Genomic DNA, 18,052 nt, shown 5'->3' with positions numbered 1-18,052 from the left:
AATCCCACTCATTAACAGTGTCATCAAGCTATGCCTTTGTTTTGAATAATGATTTTATATGATATCATTAAGAGTCTTGACAGCAGCAAATCACTGCATTACTGATCATGGTTTCGAGTATTGATATATCTGCCCTTTCCAATGAACACAAGAACACGCAGAAATATCAAACAACTAAATCCGGATATTTTAATCAAATCCGCAAATTCGTTTAAAGAACCAAATTAACCAGAGATCAATTTTCACGATTAGAAGATCTGGCATCTGTCAAATCATGTCAGATGTATTATGTGAGGTACGAAGAATGGACCCCAGGTCTAAAAGAGAAAAAAAAAGAAGAAGCATGTGTTCCTTTTAAGAGAATGTAAATTGGTTGATTTACAGACAGTTCTGGAGTCTACAGCATACAAATGCTCTCTGATGTACATAACCTATTATCTGATACAGCTGCTGTTAGGATTAGTGCGATTCCTCCTGGGACCTGAAGGATGAATTGTGGTCCTCAGTAAAACAGATACTCTTCTTCTCGCCCGAAGACACTGTGCACATTCAGTGTGCCATCCTGCACTCTGTCCTGATCCAGAGACAAACATTCAAACACCATTCATAGGACTCAGGAAGATCTACTTGCTCTGAATCTGATTGATGCACATCACCGCATAACCAAACACAGTAGTGATCCCACTGAAGCATTACAAAGCAGGTACTGCTGGGACATGAAATGCTTTAAAATTATTTTCTTGGTTCAATACAAATTATGTTGGTTGATCTGTTCTCTCAACAGGTCACCTAACCAGGGAGCCATGTCAGACCATGCTGATCTAGCAGTCGTGCAGAGTGTGGTTATAGGGCATCTAAGTCAGCCGTCTACATCACAGGGACGTGGCCAATACATTCTTTCAGATATCATTAACTTTACAGGAAGATTTGGTATGCAAAACTTTATAGCAGTGGTTCTTAGCCAGGGTGCCTGGGATCTACTAGGGGGCCATAGGAAACTTCCAAGTGTTCCAAAATGATAATAAAAAATAAAAAAAAGGAAGTCAAGCTTTAAAGAGGACCTATTTATCCTTTTTTACATTTTCAACTTTCTTTAGTTTGTAATGTGTGAGCATGAAAAAGGTCTAAACACAAAGTCCATTCCAAAGGGAGTTATTCTCTTTATCAGTACTGTTCAACCACTGTATAGTACTTTTTAAGTTTCCTATAATAATTAAACTTGGTTCTTAAATGCTACACTTATTTATCTCCCACATTTATCAACTTTTTAATTTTTTTCCCCAGGTCAGGAAATGGGGGCCTTTTGAAAGACTTGAGAGATCATATTCAAAGTATCATTAGCAGTACGGACCCATTCATTCTGGGCTTTAGTCCAGGTATGGCAGGTGAACTGGTAAAGAGACACCAGTCTTTTAATGCAACCCCAAGAACTTCCAGACTATAGAACGACTTGGGAAAAGGTTGCTATCTTTACAAGACAAGCTGAGGAAAATGGACATTGGCATGGGAATGGAATCTGCTTCTCTTGGTCCGTTGCGTTGTTTCTTCCTGGTAGAGTGGGAGCGTCTGGATTCCCTTCAGCTTCCTGGCTGGTGTCTTCCCTCCTTTTAAACAATTTTCAGCCAGTTAAATATAACATGACAAGCTCCACTGCTGCATATCTAACATCATCAGCTCTCTCATGTCTGGAGACTGAAGCAGACCTGCTCAGGTCATACCTGTGGGAGAAGTCATCCAGTATTGCACCTCATGTTTATCGACAGGCTGCCTTTCTCAATCCCAGAGGCTTTCTGGTTGCTCTGATCAGAGATGCAGCCCACATCCAAAAGAAGGATATCAGTCTTTACTCTTTGCATTTCAAGGTAAATCTACCAAGGTTTTCAAACACAGCCTGGAAAAATCAGCCAGATTTATTCCACAAATAGGGTACAAAATAGAATCTGAAACTCTTTAAAAAGAGTTTTTTTTTATTTGTCAGTAAACAGAGGTGCTTAACCTAGAGATTGAAATGTTTATTTTATATATATATATATGAGGTAAGCAATCTTTGCAAGATTAGATTGCTCTGTTGCTCTGATTTATGTACTTTTCAAAATAAAATAGAAAAATGTATCAAATTAAAATATTATTTTAAAAAAAAATTCCAGAATGAAATGTATCAATCAGTTACAAATGTATCATAAATTAAGCTGTCACTCAATAAGGGCTAGCTAGTTGGGAATAAATTGGTTTTTAATTATTGATACTTATATTTACCATGAATTGAATACAAATATTTGTTTTATAACTTTTCCTCACAGTAAATTTAGTAACAGGGTTGTTACTAAAGTAACTGATGACTTTGACAAAGAGTCAGCACTTCAATTTGTGTAAAAATGGAACAAAATATTATGGAAAATGGCTAAATACAGACATTGGATTTGTTTAAAACTAGCTACTTTTTATGCTAGTTTAATTTCACATTATTTAACAGTTTATCAAACATACTGTACACTCACCGGCCACTTTATTATGTACACAGCTGCTAGTACCTAGTTGGACCTCCTTTTTTTCCTTCAGAACTGCCTTAATTCTTCGTGACATAGATTCAGCAAGATGTCCTCAGATATTTTGGTCCATATTGACATGATAGCATCACGCAGTTGCTGCAGATTTGTTGGCCCTATATCCATGATGTGAATCTCCCTTCTGCTTCTCCTCTTCTGCTGCTGTAGCTCATCTGCTTCAAAGTATGATATGTTATGCATTCAAGAGGGATGCTCTTCCGCAGACCTCAGTTGTAACAAGTGGTTATTTGAGTTACTGTTGACTTTTTATCTGCTCAAACCAGTCTGGTCATTCTTCTCTGAACACTGGCATCAACAATGCATTTTCGCCCACAGAACTGCCGCTTACTGGATATATACTCTTGTTTGGACCATTCTCTGTAAACTAGAAGATGGTTGTGCGTGAAAATCCCAGTAGATCAGCAGTTTCTGAAACTCAGACCCACCAACAACCATGCCGCGTTCAAAGTCACTCACTGCTGCCTTCACGTGCTATCGGAATTATCTTAAATATGAATTTCATGGTGAAAATGTGGACTTGAATGCCCTTTCAAGTCGTATTTACCATTTTTTATTATTTATTATTTGTTTTATACACAGTGAAAATAGCATGCATTTGACCGAAATTACAGTCAGCACGCTGACTATAGATTGTACGGAATATTTATATGGTTGTCAGTGAATGGAACGCTAAATATAACTTTGGCTTTAATACGATTTTCCCAATAAATAGACAAGAATAAACCTGATGTCCTTCATGATCCCTGTTCTTTCCAACAGCAATCCCAGCTCTTGAACTTGAACCCATAAATTCAGAAGTGGGAAGTAGGAAGTTTCGATTGCACGTGAAGGCAGCATAAACCACCTTTCTTCCCCATCCATGGATGCTCAATTAGAACTTCAGCAGATCGTCTTGACCATGCCAACATAACTAATCTGATGATGCATTGAATTGCTGCCATGTGATTAACTGATTAGATATTTGTGTTTACGATCAGTTGAACAATTGTACCTAATAAAGTGGCGGGTGATTGTAGTTCTTTCAAGACTAAAAAACAAACAAACATGGAACTTTGCCTCTAACCAAAGTATACTATATTCATGCAAAGTGCCATACAATTTACCTAGCTTGTCGATCCTTTTTTCGCACAGGTGCTACATGATACGGTATCACAATCCTTTCCACCACCAAGTGCTATATGTCTGTCTGGACTGGAGCTGCAGGGGGCGCTGTGGGATCCAGGTTCTGGAGTTCTTACAGACACTCAGTCCCCTAAACTTTCACCTTTCCCACCTCTCTGGGTCAGTGTTGTAGAGAGCAAACATGACAGGATCTGTTCTTCTAAAAGCTCACGCTGTAATTCCTCATCCCTGTACTACTGCCCCCTGTATGTAGACAGACAAACTGCAAATGAAGGTCAGGGTCATTTTTATATTATAACGTTACAGCAAAATATTTAACTTGCAGATGGGGAAAGGAATATAATAATCTTTTAGAGAAAAAAAGTGTAAATGTCTAGCAGAATTATTGTTCATAATATCATATATTTTTGTTGTAGTATTTACTTTTTCTGTAATTGTTTTGTGTGTGTGGGTGTGTGTGTGAGTGTGAAATTAAACACGAAATACAGTAAGAAATTAACAATATAGTTGGCTTAAACCAAGGTTGCTCACTTTTGGACATGTGTGTTGAGCTTAGTTCAAATCATCAAATTCAGACTCTGACACTTGTGTTCATAACAGCCTCCTACCTCAACACCTTACAGATCTGTGTGGGTGAAGCTCACAAAGCCTGTCAAGAAAGTGTCCATGTCATGTTTCACCCCCACAAAAGAAGTAAACATTAATAAGTGTTGGGATGTTGTACGTCTCCTGTACAGTATGTCTCAAATCTCATTTATGCAAGTACACATTCAAACCTGATCAAAGTCTTATTGCAGGTCTTGTGTCCAGTTGGGATTTGTGAATGTGACCATATCGGCCAGTGCAACATAAACATTACAATGTGCACCTTTAAAGCTTTACACTGACATGCCATAGTGAGTCTCATTCACTATAGTAAACAAGTAAGAAAAGTGTGTTATAGCTAGAGCTGCATGGTTAAAAACTGCATAAAAATGCATATATATAGCTGGCTAATCATGGTCTGCAATCCGGGTCTGTATAAGTTATTGTTCTGTTACGTATCTGTTATTGTGTTTGAACTGGTTTTGAGGAGATTCCACACTTGATTTTGCTTTGTCATATGTTTGCTGAAAGGCTGTAACCAAGCAAACAAAATTATATGTGATGTTTTGTTATTAACCATAACCATTAAAGGTCCTATAATGCTCATTTCACAAGATGTAAAATAAGTAGCTTGTGTCCCCAGAGTGTGAATGTGAAGTTTTAGCTCAAAATACCCAACAGATATTTTTTATAGCATGTTAAAAGTATCACTTTTTGAGGGTGAGCCAGTTTTGTGTGTGTCCTTTTAAATGCAAATGAGCTGCTGCTCCCGGCACAGAGGGCGGAGCTTCAAGAGCTAGCGTGTGTGTTAGCAGCTCCGATTACCTCACAGTCTGTACACAACCACGTCCAAGTGATCTGAAGCCAGAACGCGCGCACACGTCACACAGCAGGAAGCGCGCGCGCCCTCAGATCACTTGGACGTGGTTGTGTACAAGAGGTAAAAACTATATAAATACTGTTCGTTTTCTCACACAAACCGCTCGTTTCGTGTCTTAGGCCATCAATGTGTTAGCCTGGTAATACCAGACTCTGCTACTTCGCTTTGCTTCGTAGAGAGAGTCTGGAGTTCCGTAATAGAAAAACGTTTTCTTTACCGCCTGGGGGCGCTAGTCTGAAGCTTAAAATCATTGGTTATCCGTAAGCCAATCACATAACGTTTGGTTATGGCGTGTGTTATGCACATGCTCAGCCGCATCTAACTTCCACTGTAAACACATGTATGATGCGAAAACAAAACCATCGAGCGAAATACCGGAGTGAACATGGCTGTGAACGACTTTTGCAGATTATGTGAAGTAAATCTACGCATCCACGGTACAATCAGCGTCTACGGCTCTCAGCCCGCCCTCTGTTCGTTGATTGGCCGGCTGTTTTCAGGCCGGAGGAAAACGGAAAGCTATGACGCGGTCTCAGCCTGAGTACAGAAGCGAAATGAAATTGAGCGGAAGTATGAAGTCTGGCGTAGTCAGGCTATCATTGTGTACTTACGATGGGGAATTGTTTAATTTGGACTTCTCTGTGCATGCTTTTTGAGGTGGTGACCATAGACCTGCATATATGACTGACAGACAAGAACGGTTTGACCTGAAAATATCAAAATTGAAACTACTGCGGAAACAAAGACACCTACATCTTGGATGCCCTTGAGGTAAGCTAAAACATACCAAAATTTAATTTCAAAGTGAACTATCCCTTTAAGCAGTAACATTAAAAACCGCTGGACGAGCCTCCAAATAAAACATTTTAGGAAATTTGTGAATAACGTTTTTGTGCTACCGTTTTGAGAACATTTTTAAAGACCAGATAACTTTTAACGAACATTCTATTAATGTTACTGAAAGAAGGTTTGTTCATGATATCTTTGAGAGAACCTTTCCAGAACATTAGCCAAAGTTCTGAGAATGTTAGCTGGGATACTAGGAAACTGTTAGCTGGGAAACTAGGAAAGGTTTTTGCGGAAAGCCCTTATATGGAGATAGTTTAGTTTTATTTATCAAATTAGTAATCGCTCATATGTACATGTGGCGAATTAGTGCTTATAAATGTGCGTATAAGAATAGTCCACGCAATTATTAGTGTGATTAGAATGAGACCCAGTGACTTGAACTTGGTGATAAAGCTCAAGCAGATTTTTCCTACTCATTAAAGTCATCCGTTACTTTCTCGGACACCTGCAGGAGTGAAACAACACCAGACGCTCCCTGAACACTTGACTCCTCCAGGTCGCTCATGTGGAGAGAGTCCTGCCGCTCACCGAGTCCCTGAGCAGATGGAACGAAAGGTAGACTTCATTACACCTCTCTTCCTTTTTCCCTCTCTTTCTCTCTCTTTATCACTCTCTCATTATTTCTTCCAGTTCCTCCTCAGTCTGCTGTTCCTTTTCACACTATAGTATGAGTTGTGCCCCCTCTTTTTTCTCCTTTGGGATTCTGCTGTGTTTGCAGGCTGAAGGCTCAGGAGCAGAAGACGACTGAATTCAAAATGATAACGGTCTCTGTGAATGAGCGAAAATAATGAACCACTGCCCTCTTTTTTCACACTGACCTAGCGTATTGTCCTTCGGCAGACACTAGAGTCTCACAGGCTCTCCTTTTTTTTGCATGCTGAAAAATGATTATCACACTACCTCTATTTGTATTATCAAAGCATTTCGGTAAGAACTGGCTCCCAGAATAACAAATATTTGTCTGTTATGTGTTATTTGGTTACGCTTCTACACTTTTCAATCTCTCTGTGGTAGAAGACAGATTTAAAGTCACCATGACAATATTTTAGATTTAAAGTCACCATGATATAATAAATGATTTATCCATGCACATATATAAAAACTATTTTTAATTCATGTGCCCTCATAACCTTTAATCAAAACAACTTCTCTCCCTATTGCAGAAACATCTCTTCTTTCTGATTACGTGTTTACTGGCGTGAGGGCACAAGCTGTCACTCACATGAGATCACAGCAATAGCAAACCACAAGATCCAATCAATTCCCGACAAAATCAAGTCCTAACCTACATTTTTCTTGTTCGAGAAGCCGTTTCACTCGGATATACGTCACAATAGGGAGAAAAGACTAAATTGCTGCGCCTGCGTCCCAATTTGCATACTATCAGTCTTAAAATAAAATAAAAACTACAAACATGGCGGATGTGCGAGTCTGACAGTAGAGAGGTTTAGATAAAGGGGAATGAGTAATTAATTATCAGTATCTAACCTGACGAAAAGATATTTATTCAATGTTATCCGATTGTGACCTTTTGTAATGATACGTTTGGTCATCAACTTTCAAGATTTCTCTCAGAAACAGTAGGAAATTTAATTAAATTAAATGGAATGCGTAGGATCAAAGACTATACGCTGATTTCACGCAGCCGTTATTTTGAAATCGAAAGCGAGGCTCCGGTGGGAAGAAAACCGGAAGTGTCGCCTTTAATCATAGGAGAGTCGTGAATGCGATGGCGTATTGTTGTGTTTAATGATGTTGTGTCAATTCTAAAACTGTACATACATTTCTTTCATACTTTAGACTATATACAGTGAAATTTATTTATAAATAAAATAATTTTTTTATAATTCAGAGAGTAAAAAACGAAGCAGGAATGAACTATATACATATCCTATATTAGAAATTATCTTCCAATAGTGTAAATCGCGGCAGCAGCTTCAGGTTGGTAGTCCAAGGCATTGTTGTTTATCTGTACTTCCGGGGTTCTTCCCACCGGAGCCTCACTTTCAAGTTCAAAATGGCGGCTGCACAAGACGCGTCTCTCGTATTGTTTTGAATGGGGAAAGTGCAACGCTCAATATGACGGAATAAATCCCGCCTTCTAAATAAGAGCCAATCGGCGATTGGTAAAGTCGTCACGTCACTGCAGCTGCCGTTCCCGTTAGAAGCTCCGGTTCAGTCAGACGTGCTTCCACTGCTGAAAAATGTCGTTTTCTGTCATGATTTGAGCATTTAAAAACTAAATTTATGAGACAGTTGTTGTCAGATTTCATTGGTGATTTCAAATATGAAATTTAATCGTAATCTTGGCAAACGGTTTTGGAGAATTTGATGTTTCTCCATTCAAAGAGATAAGAGCTGCACTCACATGCCCGAGAGGCGTTTCAAAGATGGCCGCAGACTGAAATGACTTTTCTTAAAGGGACTTAAACTGTGACAAGATGATTAACAGGGCAGTTTAAATGGTGAAAGGGTGCACGAAACTAAGCGGCAGAGCTCTCTGTTAAAGATGCAATAATGACGAAGAAGCTATGTCCCAAATCTTGCTTACTTTTCTGCTACAGCTACACAGTCAAAAGTATGTACTTTTTTTCCACAAAAACAGTAAGGGCATAGTAAGTAGGTGAATTGGGGCGCAGACTGCGTCTGAAAGCTGAAAACTGCTGCCTTCGGAGGAATGAAGGCACGTCCAAATATCCTATGTTAGCTTCCTGTCTCCTGAGATACCTTCATCTGATTGATTTTTGGCAGCAAAGATGTATCCGTCGCTGCCTAAGATATCCCACTGTGTGTTCCATTCTGTGCACAGTTAAGGTAAAAAAAATAAAATATATATATATCTGAACGTTGCTGCTGGTTTTCAGTTTGTGTAAATAGGCCTACATGTTTTTTTGTTGTTGTTTTTTTGGCCACTTTTTCCACTTTTGATGTTATTTCTATCGAGAAATTACTGTTGTAGTAATTGAATATTCTCTTAGTTTTCACCAAAGCTCACTTATTTTATCCTGTTTATGCTGCCTCAGAAGCCTGTCCGAAATCAGTTTCGCGAGACACCTTCATACGCAAACCCTGCCTCATTGCCTGATAAGTCAGCTGCAGCTTTCAGACGCATCCATCACAACTTCCATTTCATGCCTTACTTTATGCCTTATGCCTTACATCCACTTCCACCTTAATACTTTATTTATTTAACTTTACGCTGATAAAAAAAAAACAAAAAAAAACAAAACAAATACACTTTCAAAAACCTATAATGATTTATATTTTAGAGCTGTCGGGACAGATTTAACGGAAAAATTGAATAGCCTACAGCTCGCCAGTGCATGTCAGCACGTATGGTGTGGGAGTATATAGGCTTATTCTTTTCTCTTCTATTTTATTTGTTTTATTTTATTATGTATACTGCGTTAGATTAAACTGAGAAGGGCCACAGCACTTGCATATTGTTGTCCTATTGTTAGTTTAATTGCTTCTATTGTTCTCCTCATTTGTAAGCTGCTTTGGATAAAAGTGTCTGCTAAATGATTAAATGTAAATAGTCACAAACAAGAAAATGTGACCATGCATGGAACATTCAAAATGGCAAACCTCGTGGAATTTGTTGTAAAAAAGAGGAAACTGTTATTTATTTGTTCATGCGCTCTGTCCTGTATTTGTGTACATCTGCGCCTCAAACCTCATTTATGTGAACAGAAGAGCAGAGTAGAATCACAGCCTAAACAATATTGTTCTGCAAGACACTATAGGGTCAAAAGATACAGAGTGTAGCTTTTACTAATTTTAATGCATACTAATTTATGCATTTAATTTAAGCAAAATAGCAAAATAATGTTCTATAATTTAAGCATAAATTCCTCAAATTTATGCCCTTCTTTACCTTATGAACCTGTCACAGTAGTGATGTTGGCTCTTCTATGATAAATTCCTTTTGATATATTGTATACCACTTTTTTGTAACATCTTCTAAATATTTTTTTCATTTTTAAATTATTCTATTACCTTGTGGACCAGCAGTGCCATTCTTTTAACCGGCAAAACCTACAATAACCAGGACACCCTCATCCAAAACATGACAGAGAGCAAACTGGTCTTTTCAGTGGGGTAAAGGGGATTCCCCTCTTGAAATTGAGGATTATCCAGTCCAGTCCTGGTTACAGGTATAGTGATCTCCTAGAATCAGATCAGAGAGGTTATTTCCAAAACGCATTATAAGTAACAACATTCAGAGCATCTCAGCATTTATTGCCACATACTTCCAGTCATTACATTTGATTTTTTACCAAATATATACAATAAATGGGGCTTTTATTTGAACTACTCTGCAGAATATTTATATTTGGCTGGTGGACATTTGTTTAAATATGTATGAACCCAAGCAGGACGTGTTGCCCAAGCTGAGCACTTTGTTTCTTGTTATATATTCTTTTGTGTGTGTGTGTGTGTGTGTGTGTGTGTGTGTGTGTGTGTGTGTGTGTGTGTGTGTGTGTGTGTGTGTGTGTGTGTGTGCGCGTGTGTGCGTGCGCGTGTGTGTTATTGAAACAATCAAATATTTATTTACAAAGACAGACAAAGGAATAATAAATAGTACATGTTTCAAAGGTAACCAAAACTTTTTGACAGGTTTCATTTTGTTGTGGATGCTGGAATCCAATATCGGTGCTTTAAGTGCGTGATTGGTGAGGTGATGCTCTTGAAGTGGACGACGGCATTGGTTCATTCTGACAGCCTGAGCTTTCCATCTGCCCTGAGCCACTGATTCAACTCAACCTGTGACCTCTTCTTTTGTAGGGCAACTCATCCACCACATGAGAGGAGAGAAGGCTATAGCAGATTTTCCCTGACAGGTATTTCGGAAGATAACAGAGCATGCCTTAGGCTGCTAAACCTGTCATTGGGAAATTTCAGCATTTAATAGCAAAATATAAAATCCATGAAATACTTGAAAGGCAGATTTAAAACACAAATCTCGTGGTTTTTATTTGCAATAACTGGACTTATTTCTTTTCATTTGAAGATATTTCATCACTCGTCCATATGGCTTTTCAGCTGGCATCCTAACATTCAGTTACTAAATCATCACTGATGTTTAGTAAATATCTTAAACACCATCATTTTCGCTTGCTCCTGCAAAACATTTGATTTATTGAAAATAAATAATCTTGCAACTTTATTGGACATAAATAGTGTACGATGGACCCGATTCTTTTGACATCTTCAATTTGATATATTTCATTGTTTGTAAATGTGATTAACTGAAATACAAGCAGACCTTGAGAAATTGTGGATTCTTTATGAATTCTTATCACATTCGAGACAGACTTGAACACACTATTTCAGAATTGTATCTGCTGTCACCCGTGTTACCTTTCACAGCTGAAATCTCCTGTAAGCCATTCTCACAATACTGAAATCATGTGCTGTGATGCAATACTTAGAATAGGGAAAATTATTCACATAAATAATTTAAATCTGTTCAGTGTTAAACATTAAGTTAGATGTATTCTTAAAGTTGATGTGTTTTTATATCAGTGGGTTTAGAATTCATTAAAGTTGCTCTTGCAGTACTTAAGATGACACACTGAATCAACTCACCCAGCTTTCTTTAAAGGAATATTCCGGGTTTAAATACAAGTTAAGTTACTGATGACCTCGTATGACCTCAGAAGACTCGGAATATAGCACACGAGTCGTACGTCCCACTTTTGTGTCCTTTTTTAAGTCTTAAAACTTATATTTGGATTGAAAAGAGCGACCAGTACCATCATCAAACTTTTTCCTTAATCCACAGATGAAAGAACATTATATATTTCAAAAGAAATGAGGGTGAGTAAACGAACACAGTTTCATTTGATTTAATTTCATTTTTCATTAACTTCCATTTAACCCAAAACAGTCCTTTAAATCTACAGAATCCCAATACTAACTTCCTGTTGCACGCAGAAGCACTGACATTAAACATCACTTAATTTCCATGACAGCGGATGTTTAATGAGGTCACTGAAGTCAAGTGTGATAGACAAGGCCATTCCCCACCCACTCAGAGCCAATCAAAGACTCCGCACGACGTTCTAGATCATTCCAGCCAGCCACGGTGGGAGGAACAGTCCGACCGTCCCCAGAATGCACACCAGCACAAACATCCAGAGGAATATTCTATCAATCACCATGGCAACGTATTTCCAGTCTTCCCTCACCTGGTGGGGGAAAAAAGAGATTCATTCGTTTCAGATATCATGATATATTTTCCACTCATGTATTTCCCTCTCAGAATTGATTTTTTGGATGACTACTTTCCTGTGAGACCACAGTGTTTTCTGGTTTGTGTAGTATAGCAAGAACAGTGATAAAAAAATAATACCAGTATCAAAGGCCAGTTCAAAGTGCGTCAGAAGAACTTGAGAATCTCTTGCTAAAGAGGAATCTAAAGTTCTTATTGCAAGTAAACAGATTTCTTTTTACAGTCTGTTTACCTTTGGAGCTCTTTGTTTTTATTTTTTACTTTCATCTGTACTGTATTTTTGCCGGAATACTTCATCCAAAGACAAAACCGTAACCTACTTAAACTCATGTCATTCCAAACCCATTACTTTATTTCTTTTGATAAACACAATTAGTTTCTTACGCACGTAAACATTCGAGCATTACTCCTTATGAGCTGGTTATTATATACAGTGCAAATTACTGAATCGTTTTTTTAAATGATTAGTTAAGAGGAGTTACCAGAATTAAAAAAAGTTGCTGCCTTAAATTTTTAAGTACAATCAACTTGGATATTTAAGTAATTTCAACTTAAATGACATTAAACTGACTTAAAAACTGTTGAATCGTGTATAACATAAAAAAGTTGACAATTGCTTAACTATTTTGATGAGTAAAAACAATGCAAAAACATGTCATAACTACTGATCATATAATTTTTTACAGTGTACTAACTAGTAAGTTACTTTCAGTGATAAACAGTCATGAACTACTTTTATGCTGTAAAGTCTTTACAGCCTCTGGTCACTGTTTGATTTATTGTGTTGAAAAGAGCAACGTGAACAACTTTTTATCTTCCACCAATGAAAGAAAAAAAGTCCATTGGGTTTGGAATGACATGAGGGTGAGTAAATGATTTTCCTTTAAAACTTACTGAAAAGTCTGAATCTTCTGCTCTGAGATGGTCAGCAATGTACTGAACTCCTTCTAAGGCTCTGAGAAGCGACTGCGACAGATTGCTCATCGGCTCCACGGCATTCAGATCAGTAGTGCCGTCACTGCTCGAGCTGAAGATCTGAGCGTTGGGCATGTTGTGTCTGATACACCTGCCTACTTCATCGTGACCATGCTTCTGCAGACTCGTCCCCTCAGAAGTAAGACAGTGTTGACAGCTCCCTGCTCCCTGAACACTCTCATTGGCTTCCATGAAGACACTCTCAGCACTGTGGCCTTTGATATCACAGTCTGTACACTCGGCTCCATCCTTCGGGATAGTGTGCAGCAGAGTACCGATGATAGTATCTGGAAATGAAGATGTGCTGGAGGCGAATATGCTGTTTGTGTATGCACACGTGTAACCGATGACCGGCGTTTGAGGTGTTTGGGAAGTTTCTTCTTTCAGGATGGAATACTCGCTGCTGGGAGAACTGCAGAAAAACATGGGTTTGGGGGAAGAGTCCTGCGGAATTTGATCCAACTTGTCAACCGAAGGGACCAAATGATGGAGCGGACTTTGCGGGGAGATATCCAGAATGTTGGTCCGTAGAAACATGGACTGTGCCTCCATTGGCTTGTGCATCATCTCAATCAGTTTCCCACAGTTCCTCTTACCTGAGGCAGGTGGACGCTTCATGAACAGGTAACGGGGCACCAGGTGAAGAAAAAACTGGCGGACCCAGTGTGGCATGTTGTGCGTGCGGGACGAACGGTGGTGTACGTTGAGCACAAACACCGTGATGATGATGGAGAGAGTGACGAAGATCATGGTGAAGAGTAGGTACTCGCCAATAAGCGGAATGACCAGTGAGGTTGAGGGGATAATTTCAGTGATTAGCAAGAGGAAAACGGTTAAAGAGAGCAGGACGGAGATACACAGCGTGATTTTCTCTGCACACTCTGAGGGAAGATAGAAGACCAGCACCGTCAGGCAGGATATAAGCAGGCAGGGGATGATTAGATTGATGGTGTAGAACAGTGGAAGACGTCTGATGATGAAGTAGTAGGTGATGTCTGGGTATATTTCCGTACAGCACTCGTACTTCTTGATGTTGTAAGTGCCAACGGCGTTCATTATGACCCATTCCCCGCTTTCCCAGTAGTCCATCTGGTCTACATCACTGGCCATACTGACCAGGTCAATCTTGGCCTGATCGTACGTCCAAGAGCCGAATTTCATCTTGCAGTTTTGCTGGTCGAAGGGGAAGAAGGTGACATCGATGCTGCAGGAGCTTTTATAAATGGCAGGTGGTTTCCATTTTATCCTGCCGTTGTAAAACACCTGGGCTTTAGTCAAGTGAGTCACTGCGAAGTCTCCGTCCGCACTGCAGATCAAACACAATTCTGTCAGACAGTGCCTGCAATGAAATATCTGTGAAGCAATGTGAAAGACAGCTTAAGTGGTGTCAGTGTGAGCCAAGCCACCAATAACCTGTGACGTCTTTGACACGCTTGGGTTTAGAGAAACTCGCAACTCTCAGAACCTTTATTCCCGAGAGAGCAAATCTCTTGGATCAAGAGAATGGTAGAGAACTTATAATTTGTATATGCTTCAGTAGTGACTTAAAATGCAATTGTGCAATCAAAGGTCATATATAAGAAAAAATGTAATCAAAATCTTTTGTCATTGTTTACTTCAAGTTTCAAGAGACAAAAAATATCCTAATGTTAGGAGTTGTTAGTCACTGTAAATGTTTTTATTAAAATGTCGTTTATAAAATGAAATTATTAAAATATCTTCAACACATCAACCATTAATGATACGTTTTTAAGTTTAACAAACCTTAAGTACAAAACAGACATCGACCAAAGTGGTAAACGTGATTTCACCAAGTACAACATGTTCCTGGATCAACATCTTTGTTGATCGTGGAACAACATTCAAATCAACCAATCAGAATTGAGGGACAAGTTTACAGTTTATGTCAAGATCAGGCTTACAACCAGGGTTAGGTGGTAGGGTTAGGTTAAGGGGTAGGACTACATTTCTGGACAGGAATGTTGTTCCAGGATAAAAAAAATATGACATCTTACTTGGCAAAATCACGATAACCAATGAAAGTAATGGTAACTTGAAGTGAGGCAGATGTTGATTCAGGAATTCAGGATTAAGCTGAGTAATAAGTAATCTAGTAATTTTATGAAAGTTAAATAAAACATCCTTATATTACCTGAAATGTTTGAAATCTGAAATTTTGTATATTGACAAAGAATTGTTTTTGCGGTAAAAGTGTGTAAATTTGAAATGAGGAAAAGAGCTAACTGAGCGCCATTAACAGTTACCCAACAGAATAGCGCGAACACATTACAATACTGGAACAGTGGGAGGTTAACTGTGTTTTGAAGATGTCGATTTTTAGAAATGGATTTGGCTGAATTCCGGATTGTTAAAAGCCTTACACACTTGTTATAGAGGACAATATCCGGTCTCCAGATGATCTCGGAGGGGATCCTGATGGAGGTGACATTCTCATACTCCTCTGGGTTCCAGCGCAGCTTGTAATCGTTCCACTCCTGCAGGGAAACATGTGCGCTCATCACCGCTCACAACCAGCAGGTATGACAGGGGTGGAGAGTGAAGCAACAAGAGCCCAGTTCCAATTAAAAATCTCATTAATGCCCAATTATGGGCTGTTTTTTTTTATAAAAAACATACCTGCTTCACCCAGACATTTGTGGTCATCATCTGATTCTTCTCATCCTGGTTTATTATGAAGCAAAGTGGGATACCCATGTGAAAGAGAGTAATAAGAGAAGGGGGTGACTCTGCATTGAGCAAATGCTTGCACATTTAAAAAATAAAAAAATACAACATCTTTCACTGCCTCAAGCATTTGTTGATTGACAGATGTCCATACATTTTTGTAAAATCAAGTTGTTGCTGCACTGGAGTGCATCTGAGACTCACCACATCAATGAGCTGAGCAATGGACAGGCCAAAGTGGACCAGAACCACGTCTGAGATGTTTGCTACAGGACGAGAGAGCTTGTTGTAGTTGCTGAACAAAGATTGGAGGAGTCTTTCTTCCGCATGGGCACGAGCTGGACTGATGGAAAACACTGGCAAAAGGATTTTTTTTGTTTTAACTGCTGAGACAATTACAGTGTTAAACTGATTCTATGCAAATATGATAAATATGATTTCAAGAAATCCGGTCACACTTGTGTCTTTAACTACTATGTACTTACATAATAAATCATTTTTATGTACAATGTTTATTGTGTTGATGTTGTATTGCAAAACACTGAGGTGGGATACGGGTACGTTTTGGTTTGGTGGTAAGTTTAGGTTTAAGGGTGGGTTAAGGTGTAAGGGATGGGTCAACAGTGTAATTATGTAATTACAGAAATGAATTACATGTATGTTAAATATAAGTACAATGTAAAAATACACTGTTAGAAAAATCTGTAGAAATTACAGTATTACTGTCAGCTACTTGCCAGTAACTTACTGTAGATTTAAATTGATGTTATTTACTGGCAACAATTTGTTCAAAATTAAATGAACATTAAGCATTAACAAGTCTTTATCTTTACAGAATAAAACTAAAATAACAGCCTCATGCAAAGCATTCTGGGAACCAAAATCTGAAGGAAAAAAAACAGAAAAAGGTTGATGAAGATTTCTGGTTCTCAGAATGCTTTGCATTAGATTGTTATTTTATAATTTTATTCTGTAAAGACAAAGACTTGTTAATGTTTAATGTTCATTTAACTTTGAACAAACTGTTGCCAGTAAATAACATAAATTTAAATCTACAGTAAGTTACTGGCAAACAGCTGCATAACTACAGCAAATTTTTTACAGTGTATGTATGTACACAATAAGTGCTATGTATCAAGTTATTGATTTAAATGTACATACGTAAAAGCATTTAATAAAGACCAACATTCCTTTTAAACTGAGAACCTACAGTTATTTGTTACTATTCTTATTCTTATTATTTATAATTATAATTGTATTATAGTTATACTGCAGCTTTCCTTCTAGCAATGTGTAGGGATTTTGTAGGAGCACCCATTAAACGTTATGTTGTAACAAAACAAAACAAAAGGCTGAAAAGCTTACTCCCTCATTCACGCTGCATCAATACATAAACAGGAAACTGGGCACAACTACAGCGAGTTACAAATAAAATTAAAACGAAGGTCAGACTTTACCAAATGCCAGCTCCAAACAGACAGACAGAAGAAAGAAGACACTCCACGCTGCTCTCATTTTGTCCACTTGATGTCAGATGATATCCCACTCTGGTGATCTGCAAGAATTTTGACACAGAAAATTGATAACAATGTCCAGTTGCCTAAATATTAGACAAAAAGTATATATATATATATATTTTAAAAAGACCCGTAGATCATCTCTCTGCAAACTGACTTAAAAAGTGCATGAAAACAGCCACAAAAAGTCACTCAGTGTCCAAACCTTTCGTAAAAGTGAGGAGTCCCTCAGAATACCTCTCTAGCTGTCATTAGAGTCTTTCCCTCCCACTTTCTCTCCATCCTCTCTCTCTCTCTCTCTGTGTGAGTATTTTGCTGTTTCACTCTCAGTATCTTTCCTCTCCGGCCCCTCCACCTTCCAATCTTTGCCTATTACGCTGAGTAGATGTTGTGCGCTGGAGGCTGTGCCTTATACATGAGAATGTCACAGAGAGAGAGAGAGAGAGAGAAAGAGAGAGAGAACTGAATGATATTGATTGAGGACAAAACCCTCAAAATGATTTGGCCAAATGCCTTGTTTAAAAGTGCTTGATATATATTTATGATCATGATAGGTTTTTAATGGCATTTTCCAAGCAGTTTTTTTAATGTTTAGCCTTTAAAAGAAGTTTAAGATAGTAAAAATACAGGCTCA

At 38.4% G+C, this 18,052-nt stretch overlaps 1 protein-coding gene across 2 annotated transcripts; it reads right to left on the bottom strand.

Moving 5' to 3' along the window:
* Positions 1–11,656: 11,656 nt before the first annotated feature.
* chrna4b (cholinergic receptor, nicotinic, alpha 4b) lies at positions 11,657–17,749 on the bottom strand. Of its 2 annotated transcripts, none has more exons than XM_084395580.1 (7): positions 17,624–17,749; positions 17,359–17,456; positions 16,106–16,257; positions 15,854–15,898; positions 15,602–15,711; positions 13,136–14,522; positions 11,657–12,197 (listed from the first exon to the last, which is right to left on the bottom strand). In XM_084395580.1, exons 2-7 carry the CDS (start codon positions 17,414–17,416, stop codon positions 12,072–12,074), a joined length of 1,878 nt encoding a protein of 625 aa, XP_084251706.1. In that variant the 5' UTR covers positions 17,417–17,456; positions 17,624–17,749; the 3' UTR covers positions 11,657–12,071. The 2 variants fall into 2 exon arrangements, with proteins under 2 accessions (XP_084251706.1, XP_084251707.1); XM_084395581.1 differs by having other exon boundaries at positions 17,656–17,748.
* Positions 17,750–18,052: the final 303 nt, after the last annotated feature.

Source organism: Rutilus rutilus (genome assembly GCF_951802725.1).
Source record: "Rutilus rutilus genome assembly, chromosome: 22".
NCBI classification, from domain to species: domain Eukaryota; kingdom Metazoa; phylum Chordata; class Actinopteri; order Cypriniformes; family Leuciscidae; genus Rutilus; species Rutilus rutilus.
Note: the sequence above shows the minus strand (reverse complement) of the source record. Positions and strands in the feature narration are given on the sequence as shown.